Source organism: Echeneis naucrates, chromosome 22 (assembly GCF_900963305.1).
Source record: "Echeneis naucrates chromosome 22, fEcheNa1.1, whole genome shotgun sequence".
NCBI lineage: Eukaryota > Metazoa > Chordata > Actinopteri > Carangiformes > Echeneidae > Echeneis > Echeneis naucrates.
Genome location: NC_042532.1, coordinates 18,746,500 through 18,774,054, shown reverse-complemented (window position 1 = coordinate 18,774,054; position 27,555 = coordinate 18,746,500). Strand labels below are relative to the sequence as shown.

General features: G+C 43.8%; 1 protein-coding gene across 2 annotated transcripts; it reads left to right on the top strand.

The window, feature by feature from the left end:
- On the top strand, window positions 1–27,555 carry galnt16 (UDP-N-acetyl-alpha-D-galactosamine:polypeptide N-acetylgalactosaminyltransferase 16). 2 transcript variants are annotated; one of them, XM_029493466.1, is made up of 16 exons: window positions 1–1,063; window positions 1,171–1,687; window positions 6,876–7,057; window positions 8,149–8,247; window positions 8,335–8,402; window positions 11,566–11,631; window positions 14,161–14,282; window positions 18,761–18,848; window positions 19,079–19,163; window positions 19,496–19,599; window positions 20,772–20,898; window positions 21,859–21,951; window positions 22,260–22,343; window positions 23,215–23,341; window positions 24,141–24,257; window positions 26,595–27,555. In XM_029493466.1, the coding sequence occupies exons 2-16, from the start codon at window positions 1,484–1,486 to the stop codon at window positions 26,736–26,738; spliced, it is 1,710 nt and encodes a 569-aa protein (XP_029349326.1). In that variant the 5' UTR covers window positions 1–1,063; window positions 1,171–1,483; the 3' UTR covers window positions 26,739–27,555. The 2 variants fall into 2 exon arrangements, with proteins under 2 accessions (XP_029349326.1, XP_029349327.1); XM_029493467.1 differs by lacking the exon at window positions 1–1,063 and having other exon boundaries at window positions 1,172–1,221; window positions 1,351–1,687.

Sequence of the window (27,555 nt, the reverse complement as noted above, 5' to 3'; positions counted from 1 at the left end):
GCTCATACTGTGGACTGTTTTTATGTTTCTGCTCAGAGAGCGACGGAATAAGATGAGATTTTTCAGCCTCCTCAGCTCTGTTATGCCTCGGGGGTGTTGCTGCTCTGCTCTGATTTCTTTGCTGGTCTGTGCAGCCGTTTAGAGACTGCTATGGATTTCTGAACAGGGGTGCCAATGCTGCATTTTATTTAATGCCTATGATTTATTCCTACTTTGAATAAGTCATAGCTGCAGAGGTCAGCTAAGCAAATGGAGAATTAACTTGGGAGGAGTTGAATATTCATGGAGCCGGAGTTCAAAGACTGCAAAGGCATCTTTCTTCTTCATGATCAATTCAGCTGCATCACTTCATTTTCTCTGGCTGAGCTGGAGGCTCTTCATTTAAATGCAGAATAATGAGTCTTCTTATACACTGAATAAATATGTAGGAGCAAATGTGCAGGTTTCATTTGGACGGGTGGAGCAGTGTGGAAGAAATAAAAGGGTCAGTCCTCTCAGATCAACACGTTTTCTCATTTATACAGGTTGTTTTAGGTGCATGTTTCTGCATTGCTGCATCAGATGGAGCTGGTTTTTATCTATTTTGTGGTCAAACACAGGACGGCAGGTAAATCCGAGAAGTGCTCAGGTGACTGACAGGAGGGGAAAGAGAAGTTTCCAGTTTTTTGATGTTTGATTCTTGGTGAGAATCAAACATCGTTTGCACTTTTACTGATGAATCTCTGAACCAGTGGAGCTCACAGACAGAACTGTGATCCTGACTGCATGCTGCTTTGTGTAAAAAAAAAATAAAATAAAATAAAAATCAGAAAGGTTGGAAACCAGTTTAATCTGTAACAGTGTGCTCGATTTTCAAAGCTCTGTATTATCCATTTCTCCAACGCACCAGGCTAATTAAAGCTGCCAAAGAAATGCTGAGGATTTGAAGTGTAAAGCAGCTTAAAATGGAAATAAAGCAGCGTGAAAGGTGCAGCAGCAGGAAAAGGACCAACCACTGCTTATCATGCACTTATTACACAACCTGGTTCAAACAAAGGGAAGGACTGCTGCTTTAAAGGGGAAGGTATGGAAGAGCTGCTGACACACACACACACACACACACACACAATTCATCAGAGGTGAAAAAGTGGAGGAATGAATCTGTCATCTGTTTCCCTGATGATGTGAAAGTGTTTCTGTCCTGCTGGATGCGGAGTGAACATCCTCTGCTCAGAGCAGCCGGTAGGTGGATGGTGAGAGTGTGTGTGTGTGTGTCTGTGTGTGTGTGTGTGTGTGTCTGTGTGTGTCTGTGTGTGAGTGATATGGCTCGGCGCTAGGACCTTGGCTCCATCGGTGCGCAAATCCCGGCAGAGAGGCAGCGCTCCGGCGGAGAGAGGAGACAGAAGCTCGGCTGTCTGCGCCGCGACTCCACCATCAGCACCGAGCCGCGGACGGACCTGAAGCAGCCGGGCTCCCCCTCCGGAGCCCTCCGTATGGGCTCACCATGCGCAGGATACGGGCCAACGCCATCGCCATTCTGACCGTCGCCTGGATCCTGGGGACGTTTTATTACCTGTGGCAGGACAGCAAGCCGCACACCTCCCCGGCGGCGGCGGCGGCGGCGCAGACCCGCAGCAGGAGCCACGGCCAGAAGGCGGCCCCCGGTCGGCTGGAGATCCACCGGGACGACCGGACCATCCCACTGATAGTGAGTCAGGAGGGGGAGGGGAGGGGGGGGGGAGCTGCAGGAGAGTGTGTGCTGCATGTTGATGTGTGTGTGTGTGTGTGTGTGGAGGAGGTGCTGGTGCACAGCTGGAACGAGCTGCCGGCTCTGCCTCACCATCCATCCAGCCCCCCTCACACCTCTGGTCGGCGTTGTGTTGCTGCCCCCCCCCTCTCCCCCTCCCCCCCCCCCACACAGCCGGAGAGAACCTCAAGTACCCGTAAGAGGCTTTCCATAAGTCCTGCGCGTCCTGCGCACCGACGCTGTGACCGTTTCTGGGGTTTGAACTCGTGAGGCGGTAAAACAGATCAAGAGGAGGCAGACTGCGCTGATTCAGCCGGATCAGGTCTGGGCCTGCCTGGAGGATCTGGCTGAAGGTGTGGTGGTCCCTCCAGCGCTCAGCACTGGAGCCTGGAGCTGCTTTTCTGAATCCACGCCAGCTCACATTAGCAGATCTGCTCTGGGTGGCTTCAGGGGTCTGATTTACATTAAGTGTAAAAAGATTAAATATCTGAAGATCTGATTTTGGTCTGTGAACACAGAACTGGACTGGATGAGGTCACTGAGCTGCAGCTTTTATCTTATTCAAGCTTCTTTCCTGGGAGAATATTCTGCTTTTAAACTGAATGTCTTTGGGCTGTGAACACTTTCATTTATCTAATTATTTTCAAGAGTCCATTAAAAAAGGAACAATAACACACAGTGAGTCCAACACTGGGTTGGTTGGCGCTTTAGAATAAACTGTAATAATAATCTGAAATGACAGAAAATCTGGTGTCTCACAGCTCAAAGTGGAATATTCAGATAGCTGCTTTATGTTTTAAGAAACCAGAGAACTGTTTGATATTGAAAGTGTAGATTGTTGCAGCTTTAGACTAAATGCCACTAATGTGACAGCTTGAATTCAAGCATACACAACTCAGGAGCCCGCGAGAGTCTGCGGGTGTGAAAGTGAGTTTAAATCTTGTTAAATTTCTGAGAGATTATCTAGAAAAGAAAAAAGAAAAACAACAATCCGGTTCTTTGTTTTCACTCTGCAGCTGCTGACTGTCCCGGCAGCTCCGCGGCCAAACTGTCAGACAAATCAGTGGAATATCTTTATCCAAGTGTACTTGTGGGAGAGACAGACTGTGGAGGAAACACAGCTCACTGGAGCTTTTTTTTTTTTTTTAAACTAGACCAATAAAACAGCCTCAGCTGTGGCCGACGATGTGTGCCAACATGTCAGGGAGTTTGAGCCCGGCAGCAGCAGAATCATTACGGTGTTGTTCGCAGGATTCAATAACTCAGATGCCAAACAGCGGAGCCGTCGTGGCAATCCTGCCCAAACTCAGAGCGTGAAGATCAACCTGATCAGATCGCACTTTGAACGGTGCACTTTGAAGAGGAGCTTCTTGCTCTCTCTGTTGTAATCTCTGATTTGCTCAGTGGGGTCGTTGACCTTTATCGCCAAACTGGCTGAGGTTTGCTGAGGTGGCCTGACCTGAAGCTCAGAGGCTGCTTTCTTTCTTTCCCTTCCTACTTTATTTCTCTCTCTGTTCATTAACAGCGTTTGATCCTCTGCTAACATCGCTTCCTCCCTGTTCCCTGCTGGCTGTCTATTTCCATTCAGCATCCATCAGCGGGCTCCCTGACCTGCACATGTGCTCCCGTGGGCTGGAACCTCAGATCCCCGTCCGGGCTGCCCTCGTCTTTATCCTCCTGCTGTCATTTCGTATGCGGGGCCAAGTTTTCTAAGCACAGATGAAAACCAAAGATCATGAGCAGCATTTTCTTAATCGAGCCGTCAGTCCTCGCTTCGGGCTGAGCTCAGTTCATGAAATCAGCATGTGCCCATGTAAACACTTCACAGGAGACTTAAATGTCCTCAGCGCTTGTTTGAGTTTGGATGACTTTCCTTTTCCACTATGGACGACAGAGAACAGACTCCAACAGTAACTACGCTCGCTGTAAAGGCCCTAAAACATGAAACTGTGCAACAGTCCCAGTTAGTTTAAAAAAAAAAAAAAAAAAAAAGCACTTTGGGTTTTTATTTATCCCAAATTTAAAACTCAGCAAATCTCTCTCAGTGTGTGATTGACAGTGCTTTGTGATCACGCATAAACAAAAGACAGTGTCTTCACGCCTGACGTGTCATCAGACCCCAACGTGGGACTCGAACCCGCATCTGCGCCACTTTGTTTCTGGCCAATCAGGCACATTTTACTTTCAAACAATTTGTTGAGTCTTTAAACTGGACTTGAAGGAAGCAGCAGACACATGTTCGTCTTCCAGACGGGGCTCATATTTAATTCAGCGGGCAGAGCCGCAGAGTGCCTCCTGTTATTTTTGTCCTACTATTATCCTCCAAGTGCCACTTTCTGCATTAATCACTGTGATACTTGAATGTTAGCGAAGGAGGGAAGGACGCCTGGGCCACGTTTGGGGTTTTGTTTTTTTTTTTACTTACTGAAAATAGTTTTCAGACACTTGTTCCAGTCTGCTTCCGGTCGTCGTCCTGGCCTGACTCTGTCATCTCGGTGTGTCTGCTACAGACACGTGACAGCGCTGGTGTCCTTTACAAGGTGCTTTGGACAATGCAGCAAAAGCTTGCTTTGACTTGTGTGCACACACACACACACACACACACACACACACACACACGCACGCACGGCACAAAATATGCATGCGAATGTTTCAGAGAATGTGAATTAATGCGGTGGTGTGTTTTATTTATTTTATTTTTTTTACTAGCCATGTCTCCACATGTGCAGAATCAGTAATTAAGATGTATAAGAACAGAAACAGAAAAGAACATTTCCTATGTTTCAAATGAAGTTCTAGCTCTCCAAGTCGTGGAAGCAATGAAGTCAAACACGTTTCCTATCATGTTGCAGATGATTTGGACAGTGTTGGAAAATTTAGGTCAACTTCACATCAGGGCCGCTCCCTGACTGAGCTGTCTGCAGTCTCACAGTCTCGTATGTTCAGTGAATATCTCGTCGTTCCTACCAAAATCTCTGCCTCATATTTGAATGCGTGCACATCTTGGAGGAGATAGAACGCAGCATAGTTAATTCAGCCAAAGCTGCGCAGGAACAGCTGCACCTCTACTGCTACTATTTCTTTTTTACATGTGTGTACAGTAAATAGACTGTTTAGTATATAAGAAATCACAATAATGTAACAGCTTTAGAAAGACTCTCACATTTCAGCAGGAAGTTGGCTTCCCTGACAGAAAACTGAGAGAAAAGTGCCAAAACAAGCAGCTGCTGCTAAACCGGTTGGCGCCCAGTGAGAATGAGAGTTACTGCCTAACAGGTGCACGTACAAAAGGCTAAAAACTGGAGAATTTATTCAATTAAATGGACACAAGTGGAGATGTACTCTGATCAGAGGTTAGAATAAAGGTCAGAATAAAAAAGAAATGATCTCGCGTATTTACACTGGCCCCTTTCAGCATAATGCAAATAATTCTAAAAAGTTTCAGCGGCTGAATTTTAATTACTTCATATTCTGTAGCCTCCCTTGTTGATCTCCCTCAGCTGACCGATCAATTGTTATGTTAATCTACAACATCGCATCACAACATTTATTATTTGTCAAAGCTGCATCATTTTACTAGAGTTAAATGTCACGCAGTGAAAATGAGATTATTACTCTCCTACACCGGAAATAATAACTGTGATCGGCCTTTGTTAGTCCGGCAGGGTTGATTTTTAGTTTTTATTTACCTCCATCTGTTCTTCTGCCTCCTAAAAGGGGGTTTAGGAGGACAGCTGACTTGTTTCTGTGAGACAGAGGAACGGCAGGATAAGGCAGCCATATCACGACGTATCCGCTGTCTCACGTTTGAGTGTGAATCTTGGAACCTTTCTGGGTCGTGCTGCTCCCCTGGAAAGACTAAAAATGAGCCGAGGCTCAGCTGAAGCTGGTCTTCGCAGCGCAGAACAAAGCCTTCCTCCGTCTGTGCACCCTGCTGCTGCTGTGACTCTTTGATGAGGCCTTCCTTCTCGCCTCTCTGTATTCATCAGCTGTTTTAACCTCCCGCTCACCCGGCCCGGCCTGCCAGCCAGCATTACACCTCCTTGCGGGGGAGCGTTCATTAATTACTGAGGATTTATCGACTGTGTGTACTGGTTTGATGAGTTCCCATCCCATTTTGCTCGGTTAGCACTGACACTGTGACCTGCATATTAAAATGGCTTTAAAATTTGAATCACTCGGCTGATGGGTTTAAAGGTTGGTGCGATGGAAGACGAGCTGGCTGGTGTTGCAGCAGGATTGCACCGCAGCGTGGGGGGGTTGATCCGGGCTGCTCAGGGCCCAGGAGCTGGGCCGACTCGTCCATTAGGCTCGGTGTTGATTTTTCGATCCACATGTCGATGTGTCCCTGAAGCCCAAACTGCTCCCAAAGGCAGCAGCACCTGACCTTGGCTGAGGACTGAGAAACCAATCAGGTGCCATGTAAACATGATCAATTAGTTAATGAACACAAGAGAATGTTTTATAGCCTACTTTTAAGCTTTTCTTCTCATTTTCTCTCATATCTTTAGAAATTCAATATCTTTAAACGCTCCTGACTCTGAATTCAGGAGCTTGTCAGGCTGTAATTAACATTAGTTTTCATTATTGATCATGCTTCTAAAGACTTTTTTTTTTTTTTTTTGACCATTTGATGAATGGTTTAGTTCATAAACTGTCAGAATCTTCACGTTGTGCCTTCAGTCCAAATCTCAACGACGTTCATGCTGACTGATCATGATCACTCACGTTTCCAAGAAAGAAATGTTTCACAGTTTCGCTTTTCAAATGATTTTTCAGTTATTAAAGTGGCTGACATTCACTAATGTCAAATCAATCAGCCCGAGTGCAGGCTGGAAGAATAAAAGATGAGTGGAGAAGCATTTTCTTGGCTCTAAACGGTCCCTGGCGGTTTGCAGCTGAACTTCTCTGGCCTTTTTGAAATGAGCGTTTATTCGAAGATGTCACTCTCGCTATTTTCTGTCTTATGATACACATTTAATTAAAATAAAGCAACAATAATGACGTTTATTAGATTCTATCAAAAATGATCAGCACAAAATAACTTTAAAGCCAACAAGAGGACGCCGTCTGTGTTTGTTTGTACCTTCAGTGAGCCTCACCTGTCTGTCTGGCTGACTTTAAAGCACCTTTTGTCGTCATTCTGCAGGTGACTCAGCCCCCCCGGGCCGAGCAGCAGGTCCATCTTCTGGGCGGCTTCGACGAGAAAGCCTACCTGGCGGGCAAACAGCTGAAGCCGGGGGACGACCCGTACAGGGAGCACGCCTTCAACCTGCAGGAGAGCGACCGGCTGGGCAGCGAGCGAGCCATCAGAGACACCCGACACTACAGGTGAGCAGAGAAAGATCAGCTGACCCCACCTGACCTTTGCATCCTGGACACAGAGATGGGCCAAGTGAGATCTGCACTTAATGGGAGGAATTAATAAATCAGCTCTCTTTCAGACTGAGGCAGATGAAGTGGTTTTTAAAGCGCCTTTTAAGAGACTCGAGGAAAGTCTGGGAACGATTTGAATAATGATGACAATGTCAGTAAGAGTATGTAATCGGCCTGCATATAGAACATTAAACTGGCACCTTGTATCGAATATATTTAGATTTTTATGCCTGAATTTAGTTATTTTTAAGCAAAAATCAGCGTTTGACCTTCATCAGGGTCGTCCCAGAATACAGATATACCTGTTGGTGTTTCTGCTTTTCAAAATTTTGTCCTTGCTTTCTAAACAGTTCCAAATATAGATGAAAATTGCAAAACAGGCATTTTTCCTTTACTTTTGAAGCCCAAACTATTGAATTTAATTGTTGGAAAATATAATCTGCAGATGAATCAGTAATTAAAACCTTTTCTGCTTCTATACAGAAAAATCTTGTTAGCAGGTACACTGAGGCATTAGATAAGAAGAGCAGACATAAGTGAATCATAAACAGAGCAGCAATAATACACAAAACAAGCCATTCAAAGGCAATGATACAGTAAGTGTGTGCTTCCATCAGTCTTCACCTTTTAATAATGAATACGCTCCTCCATGAAGACAAAGTGCATTTTATTGTTATTATTGTTATAGTTATTTTATGTGCTGCTGTTCTCCTGCTGTGGAGTAATTGCTGCACAGCAGCAGAGTCGGTGGTGTGGACCGTTTCCTCCGCATGCTTTCTGACCTGAGCTCAGAGCTCCCAGCAACAGGTAGCAGATTAAAGCAGAGGGTCAGGAATCTGCGCCACTGTTGCCTGGCAACCAGATATTTCCGCGTCACTACAGCAACAACGCCGAGGCGACTCCAAAGTGTACCGCTGCCGGACCCAGCTGCCCAACGCCCAGCCTGTGTGTGTGTGTGTGTGTGTGTGTGTGAGAGACGTCTGAAAGAATCCAACACGTCTGTGTGAGAGATGATAAACCGGCTCACACTCCGTCTCTCTCCGCAGATGTGCCTCTCTGAATTACGACACCGACCTTCCCTCCACGAGCATCATTATCACTTTCCACAATGAGGCCCGTTCTACTCTCCTCCGCACCATCAAAAGGTAATGAGGCCCGACAGAAACAGTCAGATTATCGAGGCGCTTTGGGACTGACTCACGTTTTCCTTCCTCTCCTCTCCCTCCCTTTAGTGTCCTGATGCGAAGTCCTCCGTCTCTGATTCAGGAGATAATCCTGATAGACGACTTCAGCTCGGACCGTGAGTTTGTATTTGTTTTTATTGACTGAGAGTTCGAGCTCAGGCGAAGCTCTGTGAGGCCTTTTCATCCCGCTCATTCAGATACTTTGGTTCGCTCTCACAGTAGGAAACTGTCCACGGGGGCGGGGTCTAACCTGGAAAGGTGACCTCTCCGTCACAGGGCTGACATGTCGTTCAGAGAGATTGACCCCGTCCAAGTGTGGTACAGAAGAACTTAACCCAGAACCCCCTGAATGAATGATGTGTTAATGGCTTTAACATGTTCCAGACCCCCAATGTGGCCCAGAACATCGACGTCTGGTTTACGTCGGCTGTTTTTGTAACAGTTAATGAAAACAAAGAGATTTACCACTCTGCCTACATAATGACATTACCTGCCAGAGCGGCGTCCCCCCTCGTCTTTCCACCACGGCTGAGAAATAATGGAAGAGAAAGGATCAGTGGCAGTGAGGAGCAGCTTTGATCCAACATCATTGGGGAGGACAAGCCTTTTCTATAGGAGAGCAAGGCGGCTCTGATGGATTCTGTGATCTTCTAAAATCATGGATGTCACGGCTGCTGTTTAGGTGTTCAGGCAAAGGAACATTCCTGATTCTGAGGTGGATGAAAACAGCGTGGCCGAGGCATTAAGGAGCTGGAGCTGCTGATTTATATTTTATGTAAAAGCAAATTAGCAGCCCAATTAGCCTCGACGTGAATAAAATTAGGAGATGAATCAGTTTAATGGGACCATAAAGAGCCCGTTTATGTTTTCATGCAAGTGAGGGGGAATGGGAAATTACAGCAGAAACATATTTTAGTAATTATTCCCCCTTTTTTGTCAGCAATCAGCAGGAGAATTACATGAGCTCATGCTTCTTGCTGTCCATGGCGCTTTCTGTAATCACCACCACATGCATCTCCGTTCTGTGTGAACAGCACGGCGACCTACATTCACTGTGTACTCAGGCGTGCACACACACACACACACACACACACACACACGGGTGCAGACACACACTCAGAGGTGTCATAGCTGGCCAGACATCTAAACAGCAGCAGCAGCAGGAGCTCCATTAGCTCACTAATGTCTGCTTTATTCTCTGTCTGCTGCTGCCAGTTTACCTGCACCCACGGGCTCCGAGTCATCCCGTTCCTACCAAAGCAAATCCTGGAGCGACACTTTTAACACCCTCTCTGCTTTCAGATTTCGCTGCTTGGTGTTAATGATGATGTGAAGCCGTTTCAAACGCAGTCTGTGACCTTGACTGTTTCCTCCTGCTCCTCTTCGGAGCCTCCCTGTGATGCCACTTTCTCAGGCTGCATTTTATTAAAAGTCACCGTTTTTTCCCACCGAGGAAAAACATTTAAGACGAAACTGCTGTTTTTAAATCGCGGTTTAAAGGCCGGATGATCTGTGAAATCCAAAATCACTGCAGGATGTTGGATGAACATGATGGTTCCTTCAAAAGACTTCAACAAGATCTTGTAAACACATTACAAAACAAGTCCATAAATTTGTCCAGGGACTTACAAATCAGTACCAGAACCCGATACTCCGGGTGTGGTGAATTTAAGTTCACAAACCGAGAGCACCTCAATGAATTGACATAAAATGGTCCTTGAAGCGAGTTTGGCCTGTTCTCAAATCCATTAGCATCCTTTTTCAGCTCCATTAGGGCAGAGACTGTTTTCCATATCGATCGCCTAATAATACAAACAAAATGATGTCAGAAAGACTTGAAATACTTTGAAAAGAGCAGCCGGCCAACAACAAGCAGAGCAGGTTTCTTTTGTTTGTTTGTTTTTTTTATGTTTATTTTGTTGCAACAAATTGGCAGTAACACACAAAGGAGGTAAAGTTCATTAAAGGGGTGAGAGGGAGGACCGGCCTGCCCGGCTGTAATCCTGTTAAGGTTTGCCTTAATCTGTCCGACCCCGTCTTTAATCAAGGACAGGCGTCTCTACGGCGGGTCCAGACGGCAGCATGTGACTCCCCTGGTGTTGGGACAGAAATACACTGCAGTAAACACTACGGTCTAATTTTAACGGCTGTTAGTGTCAAAGAAATGACAGTTTGCTGTGTTGGACTAACAGGAAATTAGATCCACTTTGAATCACGACTGCCGTTATGACATTATCTCTGAATGAATGCACAGAATCGTCTTTTTATTTCGTTATTCGTGGTGTTCATCAGCAGGAAGTAGCTGATGTCTTTACACTGGTGGGAAAAAAAATCTCCCATCAACACAATCTTAAATATTTCACCCTTTGTATGTATTCTTTCATTTTTAATTACATTTGATTTATTCATTTTAAACTTTTTTTATATTCAGATTATGCACAACCGCATACATGCATGTGTATTTATAAAATATGCAGCATGTACTTATACACACACACATAAGGACAGATGGACTCACACAATCTGGCTAAAAGCACACAACATCTGCTCGGTGGGTGTGACCTATGACTTCCTGCTCTTCTTCGCTGACTGAACGAAGCTCCCTCAACACACACAAACACACACAAACACACACTCCAGCTGTAGGACTGTCACACGTACAGCAGCGTAAACACAAACAAACAGGTGTGCACACACAGCACAACAAATTTAATGAAACAGGATTAGAACTTGTCATGTCAACACAGTCGGGCTGCTGCTTTGGAGGAGGCCTTCTTGATCTACCCACAATCCCTTAGCAAGATCACCCTCACTCTCTGCTGCTAATGCTAATCCTCTCAAGTGTGTGTGTGTGTCTATGTTTACCTGTGTTTGTGTGCTGATTTGGATGTCTGTCCACATGCCAGATATTACTCATGTGGAAGAAGACATTGGATGAATGGACGAGGCTGCTCATCAGGCCTGTTTATGGAAAATTGCTCTGAATTTCATTAACCGGCGGGATGAAGCTCTTTTGTTTGAGCCTCCACGCTGAAATCTGGACTTTTTATGGGCAGGATTTGCAGCTGTGATGTGTTTCAGCTCATATTGTGCTGCGGTACCAGCGGCCTCTGCCGAGGGTGTGTGTCCATATAACGACGCCTGTGTTTATGTTTACTGTAAATGCTGGGAATGTGGTGTGTTCGTGGGCTTGTGTGAGGCAGGCGAGCGGAGATGTGTTTCTCTGTGTGTGTTCTGCCCCCGCCATAACATCCCATCTCCTCTGCTCTCATCCCCCAGCTGAGGACTGCCAGCTGCTCTCTCAGATCCCCAAAGTGCACTGCCTGAGGAACGGGAGGAGAGAGGGTGAGTCGGGGGGGGGGGGGGCGGGCAGTATTTTTCATTGTTGTTTTGGGGCCGTTTTTGCACCTTTATTTGGTGGAGATGATGGAGAGAGGCGGGAAAATCTGCAACCAGGGAGACAAAGGTAGAGAGCAAAGTGGACTAAAGAGGCCCGGCCTCCTGCTCACAGCTCACTGTGTCCATATGGTTCATGTCCACGACGCACTAGCATGTTATATAATATTAATCATCACAGCTCAGATTATTCTTTATCATACAGCTAACAAGTAATGATCCCATCGCTCAGCCTTTACTGCAAATGCACATTACAACCACATTAGGAAAATAAATCTGTGTGTTGCTTCTTAATTGAAATTACAAGTGTCGTGTTTTAAATAGCAGATCTGGACACATTAAGGTTGTTGTTCTGTATTTATTATTATTATTTTATTTTATTTTATATTATCTATTATTTATTATTAACTTTGTGTTTGGAAATGAAAACAGGACAAATCATAGTACTGAATGAAATTAAAGTGATGATGCAGCTCTTTTGAATAAACATTTGAAGCCAAAGTTTAACAAATATAAGTAGAAATACACATATCAAATTTAAGAAATTAAGAATTAAAGACAATTACAGTTAAATATGACGACACAAATTAAAACAGTAAAGTGATTCTTTGTCCCAGGGAGAGGAAGGAGGTGAGTTCTTCATATTTAGCTTCACTGGATTTGCAGTCGATCGTTTTGTTTCCACTGTCTGTGAATATTCCCCACAGAAACACACAAAATAAATAAAGAAATACACAACAGATGAAACACACTCATCCACGACTCTGTCTGGGTGTCAGTCCATATTTTATTACACACGTGGTTCGTCCATCACTCTGAAATGTGTCACAGGTTTGTCCTTTAACTGCAGAACAACACGCAGCCCTCGTTGGTTTCTGAGCTGAATCCTTTAAATCCCTGAATTCGATTAAAATCGACCTCCAAAATAAAAGTTGAGTCAAACTAAATGTGTCTGCTCTCAGTGCAGACTAAAATCTTTGTTTGGGTTTTTACTGACCACATGCTGGCAAAACACGAGCTTTGGATTCAGGCCAGCGAGTCACATGAGCCCAGAGCGAGCTGAGGCTGGCCTTAAATGATTTCATTTGACCTTCAAATTTTATGAGGTGAAAATAAAATTGGATGTGTTCATTGTGCTGTGTGTGCTTTGTTCTGTAGGTTATCAGAAAATAACAGACCTGTGATGGCTTTTGAACGTTAGAAGTCATCAACAGTTAAGCGTCAGCTGTAAAGAGAACAGCAGTCACTAAAAAACACATCACAGCAGTTTGTCCATTAAGAGCACAACGTTTCCGTCAACACATCAACACCTCAACATGCTGGAATTCAGCTCAGTCCCCGTACCTACTCATGTTCAGGCCTGTTCATGCATTGTTTGATCAGTTCATCCACCTATCAGTCCATGAAATTTTATTTATATGGAACTTTTGATGAAGCACAGTAAAATTGATTTAAAAATCTGGAATAACTTTAGCAAACAAATACAAAAATGAGAGAGTTAATAAAAAGAGACATAAAAATACAGTGAACTAAAACATTTAGAGAAAAGCCAGACTGAGGACATGAAGCTGCCACCATGACCTGCTTAAAAACGAAAATGAATATGAAAGCAAAGGACTTTAAAACCAGTTCGATGTGTTTTGTCCTTTGCATCCTGGTCTGGACTCTTCTGAATTAACTGAACCTGGTTTATCATTTTTCATAGTCTTCAGTTGGACCAGACAGTCGTCAGCATAAGTTTGTTCGTATCGCTCAGAGAGAGAAATGGCCGCACTTTAGAAATATTTATCAGAGGATTGAATGCAAATTACAGAAAAACCAAAAATAATCCCCCACATTCAAAGTGTTTACACGGGTCCCGCTCAACAAAAAGGTTGTATAACGTTGTATGAAGCCTTTTGTGGCTCTAAAGGGAGTTGTGGAAAATCTGTCAAAGCGTCAAGGATGAAAAAAGAAAGTGTTTAAACGGTGTGAGCTAAAACTGGCAGTTAAAAAAAAAAAAAAAAAAAGGAATCTGGGGGTGTTGAGTTACCGAACTGTTTGCCGTAGGGCGACATTGTGAATAATGTAGGCAGCAAGTATTGAGAAGGAAAAAATAGGTGGAAATAAAAAAGATAAAGATTGTCCATCAAAGGTCTGACAGTGTTGTCGGAGTGGGATGTCAAATCCGTGGACTCTTTTCATGGGAGCCTCATGGCGTTTTTATTGGCCCGTATTTGCAATAAAGATCTTGTAAATGTGCAGCAGTGAGAGAAACTGCAAAGTCACAATAAGAAACAAGGCAGTGGAAATAAATCGTGACTTAAAAAGAGTGAAAATGGACTTTAATGGAAACTAGAAAGTTACACAAAGGAGAGTCTCCTTTAGTTTGTGAGGAAAGGTCATCCTAAAATCTAAAATCAGGTTCGGTCCTGGCTCTAATGTGGCGACATCAGGCCGACATCTTTCAGTGAGACTCCTGCTTCTCGCCTCTCTCAGGTCTGATCCGGTCCCGCGTGCGAGGAGCCAACACGGCGACGGCCTCCATCTTGACCTTTCTGGACAGCCACTGCGAGGTCAACACGGACTGGCTGCAGCCGATGATCCAGAGAGTGAAGGAGGTACAGACACACACTGTGATGTCACACTGCAAGGAAAGATGGCTGTGATGTCATCGGTTGGCGCTGCGTATGGTTAAATAAACACTGAACTTGTTCAGCTAAGATTTAGGTCTTCGCCCCGGCTGAAAGAGAACAGCTGATGAGGGGGTCTGTCTCGTGTTGCAGCGGCGGCTCTGAGCGCCTTTCTGATTGTGAATGCTGCAGATTTGATTATGCAGCCCCCCCGGGGACGCCACCGCCGCATCCACACGTGAATGTTTCAGCGACACATAATGAAACAGTGCACAGGAATGAAATTTTATCTGTCATTTTTAATTTCACTTGTCTGCTTTGACACGGTGTATCTGCAGACATGGTGAACATGGTGGGAGCTGAATCGCTCTGGCTCTCTCCCCCCTCCCATGTCAGTACAAACCTGCTGCCACCCCCCATCACAGGCCGAACCCTCCCAGTGACTCTGCCCCAGGAACTGATTTAACTCACATTTCTCTCTCAGAGATCATCTCCTCTCATGTGTGCCGACAGTCAGACTGAGCTGCTTCGTTTCTCCTTCCGGTCCCTTTTCCACTCAGCTCCTCCCTGTCTCTAAAAAAAAAAGCAGCTCCTTCTCCTTTTCCTCTGCTCCTTTTCATTAAATACACAGTGCATTGTTCTCAGCGATACGTTCTAAATTAAACTCATATCTGGTTGATACGTGGCTGGAACCAGCAGCTGGTTAGCTTAGCTTAGCATAAAGACTGGAAGCAGATGGAACAGCCCAGCCTGCTTCTGGCTGAAGCTACATGTAGCCTGTTAGCACCTTGAAAGCTGACTAATTAACACATTACCTCAGAGTTTTGTGTGTGTGTTTGTTTATTTTGTTTTTGTAAGATTTATTTTTGGACTTTTGAGCCTTTTTTGTAGTCAGTAACTGGCAGAGATGCTGACAGGAAATGACCTAAAGGACCTCTTAAATTTCCTTCAGGATTATTAAAGTTTCTAGCTATGTATCTACAGCAGGATTGGAAAACACTGAAGAGCAAAAAAAGACAGTTTTAATTCTCTATTTGAAGTTGATTGTAGCCTTTTAGAAAATATATCCGTTTTTTTCCGGAAAAAAGCAGAAACGCTCATTTCCTGCGTTCCTCACAGTTTTATGTGCTAGACTGTTCTATTATAAGATGAGCTGTGATGTGACCTGAAGGTGCTGGTGGACTTCTTAACCCTTCAAAAAACAGCCATCTCCCCCATTTTTCCAGCATTCATGCTCAGAAGCTCTTAAAATGTCAGACTAGTCCTTTAAAAGGAGTTGCTTTCACTTACGGTGTGAGAAAGTGAGCAGTGGCCCTGCAGAAGGTCGGGACTCTGCAGTTTGTTAAAAAAGGACAGAACAACAGCCTGAACTCATTCAGAAACTCTGCATGCAACAAATCTCCCATTCAAACCACATCATTCAGAAATCTGCATGTTTTATTCAGAGGCCTGTACAGGCTGCGGGTGTCTCTCTGTACACTCATCCTCGGCTCCGGGCCGCTCTGACTCATCCGGTTTGTATTACAGTCTCTTGGCCCAGCAGTCATGAGAGCGCAGGGTTCAGTACTAAAGCTCCAGCTCCTCGGGGCCGGCTGCTCCACGGTCCTGTGTTCGTTAAGGCCTCTGAGAGCAGGAGAGCTCTTCAACTTTCCTGCTCACAGCGTCCTTTAACGCAACTCAGTGACTCTTTCAAATTGTTCAAAACGGCGACCAGAAAAAGCTGAAAGTTAATTAGTAATTTAGGAGCAGTAATGAGTTCTCTGCTCACATGTGCTGAGGGACTCGAGCTGCAGTTCAGTGAGATGTACAGTCTATAATATTCACTCTCTCTGTCTGAGGTTGAGGTGATATTTAAGGCCTCCTGGGTGAAATGTGTTTCATTTCGTAGACCACAGTGAGTAACCGTAATGTGCTGAAGATTATTTGCTACGGCTGTTAAACCCTTAAGAAGCACAGTAGCTAAAAATGATGATGTCCCGCTCCGTGTTTTATCTGGTTCACCTCCTTAAAGTGAATTAAACTGCAACACGATCAACCTGAAGGTCTGAAAAAAGTCAAACGTGTTTTTCTCCTGTGAATCATCCTCCTGTAGCTCTTCCATGTTTATCCCTGAACCAGACTCTGGGGTGGGAACCGTCTGTCTACTGGACCAAAAACAATCGGTGTTTCATTTAGACAAATCGCTGCTTTCGAAGCAGAAAGCCTCACTGATTAGGTAAAAACTGCTGCAGAATAGTCTGTAGGCTGATGGAAAAAGGAATACCAGTATACTGCAGCTGTCCATTTGTTCATGTTAGCTGGTTCATTTTAACTGAAGTCAGACAAGCCAGCAGAATGAAGACTGCTTAAAAGTAGTTCCAATGACAAAAAGATACACACCGTTAGATTTTCTGTAAGTGACTAATAATAAAATGTGGCGAAAACAACGTCTCAAAACTTCTGGACATGCTCTCCGAAGGTGGAAAAATAATGGTGGTTAGACAGCAGAAAAGGACCCTGAATGAAATAAAAATAAACAGCAGGGGTTCCCACTGTGAAGCCATCTGAATGCCATCGCCCATCAGCTGGGGGCCGCATCCTCAATTTTCTACCTTTTCACAAAATAACAAAATGAGAAAACAGCGCAGGGGACGACTGAGCTGTTTCTGAATTCAAATCAGATCCAAATGCCAAATGCCACAGCAAAGCATCCCATCTGTTGCTTCTTTAGTTTGTTGTTCAGATTTTATTCTTTATGACTCCAGATAACGGATCCACAGAAGCAAAATACTGTGTTTCTGAATATGAGCATGAGCAGCGGGGGACAGAAGACTTGCTTTTGACCTTTAACCCCAGCAGGACAGCGTGTCCTCTGTTGGTCTTTTACTCAGACACTGATGTGACATTACTGTGTGATGAAGCAAAGGAACAGAGATCTTCACGTCATATGTCGACTGGAAACTGTGTCTTTAATAACGCGCAGTGCGGAATCGCAGATAATGCCTTCCATTTCCTGCCATTTTTAAATTCATCTTCTCATGTGAATTTGTGCTCCCCCGCCCCCCAGAGACATGTGCTGTAATTTCCATCAGAAAAATACTATTAAATCAGTGAGATCAAAGGCAGCCAGATGTAAGAGGCAGAATCACAGCACAGAAAGAACAAAAGAGCAAAGAACTACGGAGAGTTGATCAGTGACATCCATTTTGCAAGCGCAGCTTCCTCGTGCATTACGAAAATCACAGAGGCTCATTAAAAGTCCAGTAAATGTCGAATGCTCGAAGCTGTTGAGAACATCACTTCCCAGATTGCTGTGGCTGAGTGACATCCCACAAAAATCACTCCTCTCTTCCCCCACACTTTTTTTTTCCCGGGTGCAATGAGTACAAAGTTCAGGCTTGGGTTCAGATTCTGAGCAAAGAGAGGGCCGGCTCTAATTGGAAACAGTCATTGGGAGTGTCCTCGTGTTAAGCCGATGCACTACACAAACACGCACACAGATGCCTCATGGGCAAACAGCGGCGCTGGCACACACACACAGACAGGCAACAAGAACACACAATGCCTATCAGCAGTCAACAGTTCTCTCCTCTGCTGTGTTTACTTTTGGGTTCACGCTACGTCTGCAGCAGGAGGTTCAGAGTTTATCCCTCGTCAATTCATGTCCGCTATGAACTGTGGGTGGAGTATGCCATTCATGTCCTTCACAAATGCAAATACATTTATTAATTTATCCTTTTTAATAGTCCTACTTTTATTTTATTTTAATATATGCAAACACACAGCAGCAATCAACTGAACCATCTTTGCTTATCAAATCCGAACGATTAAAGATCAAGCTTTCTGGGACACAAAGTCATTGGCCCCTCAGTGTGGTGCAATATTTAATATTCATCTTTGTCCTCATGACACACACAAAGACAGCTTGATTAATTACATGAGCTTTAAGAACCTGAGAATGATTCTTGTCTGATTAAAACTTTGTTTAATAAAATGTCCTCAGTTTGTACCTTCTGTTAACTTTTAACTTCGTCCAAAGTCAGATTTCTTACAAAATCATCAAGAGTTGAGTATTAAAACAAACAAACTATGCAAAACAAGTAATCATAATTGATGTTCTTTATTTGATGCACAGTTAATCATTCGATTAACTGTGCATCAGGATTTCACTGCATCTGTTTCTATCACAGTTCTGCATGTCATGTTTATATTACCATCAAATCTAATCAGAGGAAGTGTGCACAGTTTCACATGTTGATATCTGTTCAATAAATGAGATGTAAATGGATCAAAAACAAAAGGCCTTAAGCTTTCCGACATCTCCAGCTTCTCTGTGAGGTGGTAACGCTCAACAAGGAAAAGTGAAGTGAAGATGCACACAGCAAACTTAACGTCTACTCAGGTCGTCAAAATATGGCTGATTAGAATGTAATTGTCGGACGTCTGTGCTGTGAATGATAACGTGTCTCCTCCTCCTCCCTGTGCAGGACCATACACGTGTGGTCAGCCCCATCATCGACGTCATCAGCCTGGATAACTTCGCCTACTTGGCCGCCTCTGCGGACTTAAGAGGAGGTCAGGACACAAAACACAAATCATGAGCAGTAACAGCTACAATAAGACGCAGCTGAGTGGAGTAAAACCCCTGTTTCACAAACTCTTCACGTCATAATAAAGTCCAAATGGATTTCAGCCACTCTGGATTTAAAATTCAGGCTTTGGTGTGGATGTTGGGCAGCAGGATCAGGATCCTGGCGTCTGGACACAGTGGTTGTAAATTTAACAGCTGTCTCTGTCTCTGTCAGGGTTTGACTGGAGTCTCCATTTCAAATGGGAGCAGATTCCCATTGAGCAGAAAATGGCCAGAAGTGACCCCACTCAGCCAATCAGGTACGCCTTTACGAAGAGATTCGTCATGAACATACAGTATATTATATACATATTTGCTAATTCTGAGACAGAAGAGACAGTCGATGATAAAATATGAAAATGATTTCATTAAATGATTTTTCAGCTGTGATTCTGGAGCATTGTTTCATATATTAAATTGTTCTCCATGCAAACATAAATAAGGGATTGGTTCTTCCGTGATGTCCTTCGGCTCATACTTGAAATGTTTAAGAGTCATGGGATTTTATTCTCGTGTAACCACATTTACATTTTGACTCTTCTCCAAAAGGCGGCGAGAATATAAAACGGCCCTATTCCTTCTCTCTCTGCAGGACTCCCGTCATCGCTGGGGGGATTTTCGTCATGGACAAGAGCTGGTTCAACCACCTGGGACAGTACGACACCCACATGGACATTTGGGGAGGCGAGAACTTTGGTGAGTATAATGACTTTTACAGGAACTCCACCCTGCTGGCGAAGTTCAAGCAGACTGTAAAACTGCTCCTGAGTGAGTTATGCCCAATAAAGATGAACAACTGGGTTTTCATTTCATAAGTCACACATCCATATCTCCGAAAATGGCTTTACATTTAATAGGAGAATGTATTTCTTTAGATTGATGGGGTGAAAAATGGATTTGACCTGGATTCCCCCCGTTGTTGAGCAGAGTGAGAAGAATTATGGTTTTTCTGCTCGGTGTGTGCTGAATGTTTAAGTCGTGTGTTTACAAGGACAAAAACGCTTCTCTTACCAAAGTTATGTTCATGCGGAAGTGGAAGGAGAGCCAGCTCATCTGTCACGTTGACTGCTTTGTTTGTTTTCTGAGACCACATCTGTTTCCAGCTCAGGTTAAACAAATAAATGACAATGAAATGGTCAAACTGATTCAATGAAAACATCTTAAATCCCCGAAGTCCTGTTTGTCTGTACTGAGATCATTAGTGTGTATACACGACTTCTAAATCATGTTATTTGTATCTGTCAGTTACATATTTGATCTTCAATCTTTCGTTTAGCTGTTTATCACGGTGCGACACATGGCCCACATTAAGGGACACATTAAGCAATAGTGTATTGTTCTCCAAATGTTAGAGATGAACCTCACCCATCTAAATAAACTGCTGTGCACAGACGGCTCGGAGCTGAACGCCGTAATTAAACCATCAGACTGTTTACCTGTTCTGTTTCGACCTGCTGGAACATTTGGAGCCGTGCATGCTTCTACTCTCTACTGAGTCCTGGTTCCCTGTACTTAGTCGTGACGCTGCCTGTCTTGACTCCAGCTGACTGCAGATGCTTTCAGATGCTGCAGTGGTCCAGCAGCTTGTGCTCCGGGATGCCAAACGTGTCCTTGCATTTTGCGAGGCAGCAGCATGGCATTAACTTCTCCACCGCAGCAGCTTTCAAAACTATTGATTTTAAAGATTATAGTGCTTTGCAGCGTGAAATGTAGCACGCAGGTGAACGTGGTGAGGCTGAAGTTGAACTGTCTAATTTGGAAACAGACAGACATCACTGCGGTTAACTACACGTCTGTTACCGGCCTCACCCTCACCCTCACCCTCCCTCGCTCTCCCTCTCTCTCTCTCTCTCTATCTCCGGCTGCAGAGCTTTCTTTCCGCGTCTGGATGTGTGGAGGGAGTCTGGAGATTCTTCCCTGCAGCCGCGTGGGTCACGTGTTCAGGAAGCGGCATCCGTATGACTTCCCAGAGGGCAACGCTCTCACCTACATCAAGTGAGTGGCTCAGTCTGTGAGAAACCCGACGTCCTGTCTGCCCCGCAGTGTCGTTACACCACATGGAAGTTCACCGGCTGCAGAGAGGCCCAATCTTTCAGTCAGCCCTTAAAATCTCAAGTGTCACAGCTCGGTGTGAAGTTAAGTGCTTCACCGGACAAATGTAACACCTCAGTGGCAGCGAGTGGGCTGTTTGAAAAGCCATTCCCTGAACCTCATAATGTAAAAACTGTGAACTGCTCAAACCTTCTTCCTGCTGTCCAGAAGGTTTGAAGAGTTTGACAAGGGAACGAGGGGCAGCAGTCTTTGAACAGGACAGGAAGCATTTGTAAGAATTAATACAGTTTGTCAGCAAAGTAACGATAAAACAGAGATAATGGAACTGCAGGGGAAGTTATTTTGCTGTGTCCGGCTGGAGCTTGGGGCAGTTTTGTTATTTTCCCCACAGCACTATCAGCATGACTTAAAATTTAAAACCTGAGCGAGGCCGTTAGCTGAGCGTTGCAGGAAGGTTTGTCTGTCTTTTTTTGTAGCAAACAAAATGAAAAACAGAGCATCAGTTTGGCTTCAGCAGCTAAATTCAATAGAATCCACCAAAACAAACACCAGGTTGGATGATTTATGCTGTGAGAAAATGTTTATTTCATCTTCAGTTTCGCTTCATGGCCTCCTGAACACAGATTCACCACAAAATGTGGATTTCATCCTGGATGAATATCTTTTACTTCCACTGTCACAAACAAGTCAAGATGTCGGAAAGAATCCAAATGATCTCATCGTCCCGTACCTAAAGTTTAAGGATGATGAAATGCCTGAGGGATTTTTTTTGTTGTTGTTGTTTATCAGTTTTTTTGGCAGCTGCGGGCTGCGGCTACACGCTGCCATTAGATTTGGCTGCAGGAATGCCAGGAGCACTGTCATTACTGTGTCTGAGCAGGTGTTGTGTTTGTGTCCACGCAGGAACACCCGGCGGGCTGCTGAGGTGTGGATGGACGAGTATAAGCAGTACTATTACTCTGCCAGGCCGTCAGCCCAGGGAAAAGCTTTTGGGAGGTTTGTATATTATTTTGTGCCCTTCTTCTCCTCCCACGTGGTTTCCAGCAGCCGATGCCTTCCTGTGTGTTTTAGGGACATTTATATTTGCATAAACCGACTGATGTGCTGGAGGATTAAAAAAAAAAAAAAAGGCTTGATTAGCAGAAATTAGTTGTTGCTGATTTAACTCTGCTTTTTTTCACCACCAAACAGCTGATACAGTTTTGAAATGTCTCTCTGGCTGTGTCTTATGTTTTGTCTTTTTCTCCCCTTCCTAAATTTATGTCCTTCTTCCTCGCCTCTCGTTCTCTCTCACCATCACGTAGCATCACTGACCGTTTAACTCTGCGGCGGAAGCTGAACTGCAAACCTTTCCGCTGGTACATGGAGAACGTCTACCCTGAGCTGAGGTACGACCCGACTCAAGGGCGTTCAGGTTGAATCTTGAAACTGTCATGATGTCATGCATATAATGAAACTGAGGCAAAAAACTTAAATAACTCAAAACATCTGCGCCTTCTGTACGAGAGGTGGAGACTTGGATCACCACATCAGATTTGTCATCCCCTCATTATTACTTTGGAAACTTGTAATGCCTCAAAGTCCTTCTTGTACATTCAGGTAAACTGATTAGAGGAGAACCCAGAGAAATTTTAGCAGAGGAATGTGAAAACTGAAGGAGAAGAATAATGGAATATGGGTTTAAATATGAATATGTGCGACTTTGTGTCAGACCCGTAGCTCTGATTACATTTTTAATATTCATGTAGCGCTGTGTCTTGTGCAACACCGAGGAGAAGCAACGCTTTCTTCCACTCACCCTTAGAAAACCTGCAAATAGAAAATACTTTATTCACCCTCGTTTATTTCGATTGACTACTGAAGGAGGCCAAAGGGCAGAGAAGAGGCAGAAAAATACACAATAATAAATGCTGGAGGGGTTTCTTTTCTTCTGTCTTCTTTTTTTGTTGCACAAAATCATGTTGAAACCCCCTGGGCTGCTGCGAGCTCCGAGTTCAGAGCCTAATTTCTAAATATACAGCAGGGGTCATGTCTGATGGGTGGGAATGTCGGCGTGGGTTCTCCAGCAGCACCCACACCTCTTCTTTTCAAACAACTTTGACCTCTCATTCTAATTCTATATCTTTATAAGTACATATTGTCGTAGGGCAGATTTCCTGGTGGTGTGACTGACCACCTAAATACAGTAAATAGTGAATTCAGTCCATCAGCTCTTTACTGTTGAAATAAGACCTTTCGCCCTGTAAATGTTTCCCTCAGGGTCCCCGAGCAGGAGGCGGTGTCCAGTGTGCTGAAACAAGGCGGTTCGTGTCTGGAGACCCGTGGGATCGACATCCTGGGCCTCGCAGAGTGCAGGGGCATCGGAGCCAGCAGGCCACAGTCGCAGGTCAGGGACCAGGCACTGAAAGTCTGACTTATTGGTTTTTAATTCAGCACACATTTCGGTTCAACCTGATAACACGGATAGAGGAGCATATTGACAATTCATGCACTGTTATGAGGTTTCAGAGTGTGTGGGAAATGTTAGCATGGATCCTTGGATGTGCACAAAATTGCTGCATGACTTATGTAAATAACAGAAATGGTGAAGAAAAATTAATTTTGTTATGTTTTCTCTTGGAAAATATGAAATTTTTATCAACTCACATTACTTCAGTTTCTTTGGCTGTTGCCAAGGTGAAAAAAAAAACATCTTCTGTTGCTGGGTTACAGAACTTGAAAACATATGCCGAATAATGAAGGAGCAGCATGCCAAATCCTAAATAATGCTTCGTTTCATTTGTCAGTATGAATCACTGATGCAATACAGCTGCCTGGGCATCACGGTTGGTAGTTCTCAGGCTGGCAGGCCGAACCTTAAAGGGAGGTGAGAGATGCAGAGCCAAAGCAGTGAATCTGATCAAAACTTGGAACGGTTCTTCTCTTTCCAGGAAGCAGTCCCTCCATTTAATTAAAGACTGCACCTCTAATTCAGATGGACAGAAGCATATTAGCTTCTGATTGATAGCAGAAAATATATGAATTGCAGCGTGGTTACATTTCTGGGTCATCACGTTTTGAGTTCAGAACAGTATTTATACAAACCTGCTGTGGCATGTTGTAAAGACACTTATGATGTCGGATACAATATTTGTGCAGGATCAAATCACATGAACTCTAACTTGTGTCCGCTCTGTGCTTCGCAGAGATGGGAGCTAATCGAGCCCCTGATCCGACAGCAGGACCTCTGCTTGGCCATTTCAGCCTTCACTTCAGGGTCAAAGGTCAAGATGGAGCCGTGCAACGCAAAAGAACCAAGACAGGTCAGTGATTGCAACACGTGTCATTTAACTTCTCATGAGGAGCTGTTTTTGTAGAGTTGTGAAGGTAACAAAGAGTTAACAAAAGCAACTTCCGGCTTTAATCTTCCACTATCAGTCATGTTAACAGTAGGTCTTAGTCCCCCCCTCCGGTTATGATTTTGGAATGGAGCAGCTCATCAATCCTTGATGTGCCATTGAGACATGAATGATCTGGAGATAAAAGGTTCCACCAGGACAGATGCTGATTCCAGAGGGACTCAGAGCGCCAAGCAGATTTTTATAGATGTCATAGAACGAGCGCTCCCATAACTTCAGACCACACCCTGTTCCTGCCTCATACTCCCCTCGGACAATGTCGGACATTCGAGGCCCATATGGACCCCGCGTTGGCTGCATGATTTGATTAATGACAATGAAGGAGGAGATATTAAGTCGAACCATCTGTGTGAGTGTGCAGGGCTGTTGCCAGAACATCTTCTCATCGCTCTGCAGGCCCGTTGCAGTCCTTTGAGAGTTCACTGGGAGATTAACTAGCAATCAGTTCTTGCTGTGGGAGATATTTGGCTCCTTTGTCCTGACTGTTTAATCCCCTAGAAAGAGAAAAGTTACTTGAATTCTTTCTTGTTTTTGACTTGGCTCTCTAAACAAAAGAACACTGAAGTATTTAACTCTTTTATAATCAAGTTTCCTTTTTTTTTTTTTTTTTTTAAGGGAAATATGTGGAATATTTGAAAATTAGACTTCTGTTTATTACCAGTTTGTGATACTGAGCTTGAAATCAGTCATGATTTCTATCACCAGTCATTTTACCTTCTTAGGATACATTTTTATTTAATTTATAGATTTTTTTTAGAAAAAGCTGAATTGGTTCAGATATTACAGACAACATTTTCTACAGTTCTGGCTGTTAAAGAGTATTGTCCAGCAACAATGAACCAAATGGAATAATTGGAAAGTCTTTGGCGTGGACAAGCTGAATTTGAAGACTGAAAACTGACTCTAAATATTTACTGTGGACAGTTTTATTATATTTATATTGTTGTATATAATGTCAAGCTTGTCAAGCTTGAAAAACTCAAAACTTTATTCCTTCCTTCTTTTTGTTACACGAGCGTTGACAGACACACCGCACACGTATGTTTACAGGATGTGACACACATATACACGGACACAATCCCCCTCCTCTAAGGTTTTAAGGTCAACCCCCTCGTCTGTCATGCTCAGCATAAATGTACGTAGCGCTGTCATGCTCTGCTGCTGCTTTAAGTTCAGTTTAATCAGCAAGATAATAAATAAAACCAAAACATTTGGTGATTTGTGGACCGTCTGTTAAAGAGGGAGACACTTTCTCACTCTCTCATCCCTTTAGTTACATATCTGTCTTTAAAATGTAAAACTTGTTTTACTCAATCCTCCCACATATTCACATTATAGACATGTGAAGTGAATTAAAAGTCAAACATAGCATACATAACAGAAAAATGGCCACAGTAAGGGGCTTACCATTTTATATAGCGTGATCTGATTATTATTACACATGTATGAATGTGAAAGTAACATTTTAGTGCTTTTCATATATTTCATATATATATTTTACAAACACATAGTTTTTGTATCTAAAATATTCTTACTTTTAATCCTCCTAAATAAAGATTTGATAGCTACAGTTTTCAGATATGAAAGCCCTGAAAGGCAGGTGATGTTTTTTCACATTTCTTTTCTTTTGTGAAAACAACTCCCACGAGGAAGTTAAAAAAAAAAAAAAAAAAAAACACAATGTTTTGGGGATCTATGTTTTACTTATTTCTTTGTTTGCAGAAACTTATAACTTCTTGATACTTCCCTCCTGGGGATGTTTATTCAAAAAGCCCAAAGCAAAAAAACCGAAGTAGTCAAAATAACAGAATTTACAACATTTTCTGGTGAAGTAAAGCGTGGCAGAAGAATAAAGAGTTCTTCAGCAGTCAGTCACATTACCCCACTGCTGAACTCTGAAACAGATGAAGCAGGCACAGGACGTTTTATCAGCAACAACAAATTGTTTCTTCTGCCGTGCGATGGCAGATTGCTGTTCACTGCAACTTGCTTTACTTTGATTTTTCCACTGTGAGTAGACAAGGTCAATCATTCATCTGATTACAGTAATCCAGATCTGACTCAGTCCATTACTCACGACTAACATGAACCTCCTGTGCCGACAAACATGGTCTATGTGTAGGGAATATTACACAACGCAGAGTGCATGGGGACACCTGTGCTTTCTATAAAACTAAAATGACAGAGATGAATCGATGGGTTTTTATGGGTTTTTTTGGATCTCTCCCTCTCTCTCTGCAGAAGTGGAAGCCAAAAGGCACAGCTCTGCAGCACATGGTCAGCGGCCTCTGTCTGGACAGCAACGCCCCGACGGGGCCCCTGGTCATCACACAGTGTCGCCCCCAGATGGCCAGCCAGACCTGGGAGCCACAAGTTATCACCTGAGCCACAGCCTGATGAGGAAGAGGAAGATGGGAGGAGGGGTGCAGACTGGACCCGGCCTTCAGGAGGACTCGAGGTCAATCGGTGGGCGGGATCACAGCTGCACACTGTCTGTCGCCTTGTTAGGAGATGAGAGGAGTGAGAACTGTACTTTTGTAATGTCAACTTCAAGCTCCCGCTCGTTGTGTTTCGGTGACGAGAGCGTCACTGGCAACATTTTTAGGCCTTGCTGATGAAAACATCTGAGATCCTTCATGTACAGTGCTTCATCCCCTCCAGGATGCTGCAGTTCTTCTACGTATTCTAAGCTTTTCACTGAAAACTGTTGCACATTTCTTTTCTTTTTTTTTTGTGTTGTTGTTGTTTTCTGTATCTATCTTGGTCGACAATTTGCTTAAAATTTGGAGTAGTCTGGATTTCCTCGGATCAAACGAGCGCACCGTGTACTGTAGCCAAAGTGTTGAGGTGCACCTGACCAACTCTGAGTCAAAGTCACTGCTTGTCTTGTTGCCGAGTCTTAGGTTGGTGTCTGATGGGTGTGGACCAGGCCAGTTTTATGTATAGCCAACTAAAATCTGAAGCTTTTTGTTTGTTTGTTTGTTTCCATTCTTGTTTTGTTTTGTTTTTTCTCTCTTTTTTTTTTTTTTTTGTAAATGCTGGATAGCACCATGTGTGAAAACACCATGCAAAGCACTGTCAGGAACATTATTTATTGTTTTGCATGGTCAGACCCAAAGAATGTTTTTTTTTTTTTCCTGTCTCTTTACATAGTTTTATGTAAATATTTGAAGCAGATAATGGCTTGGTTTTTGTGTAAAGT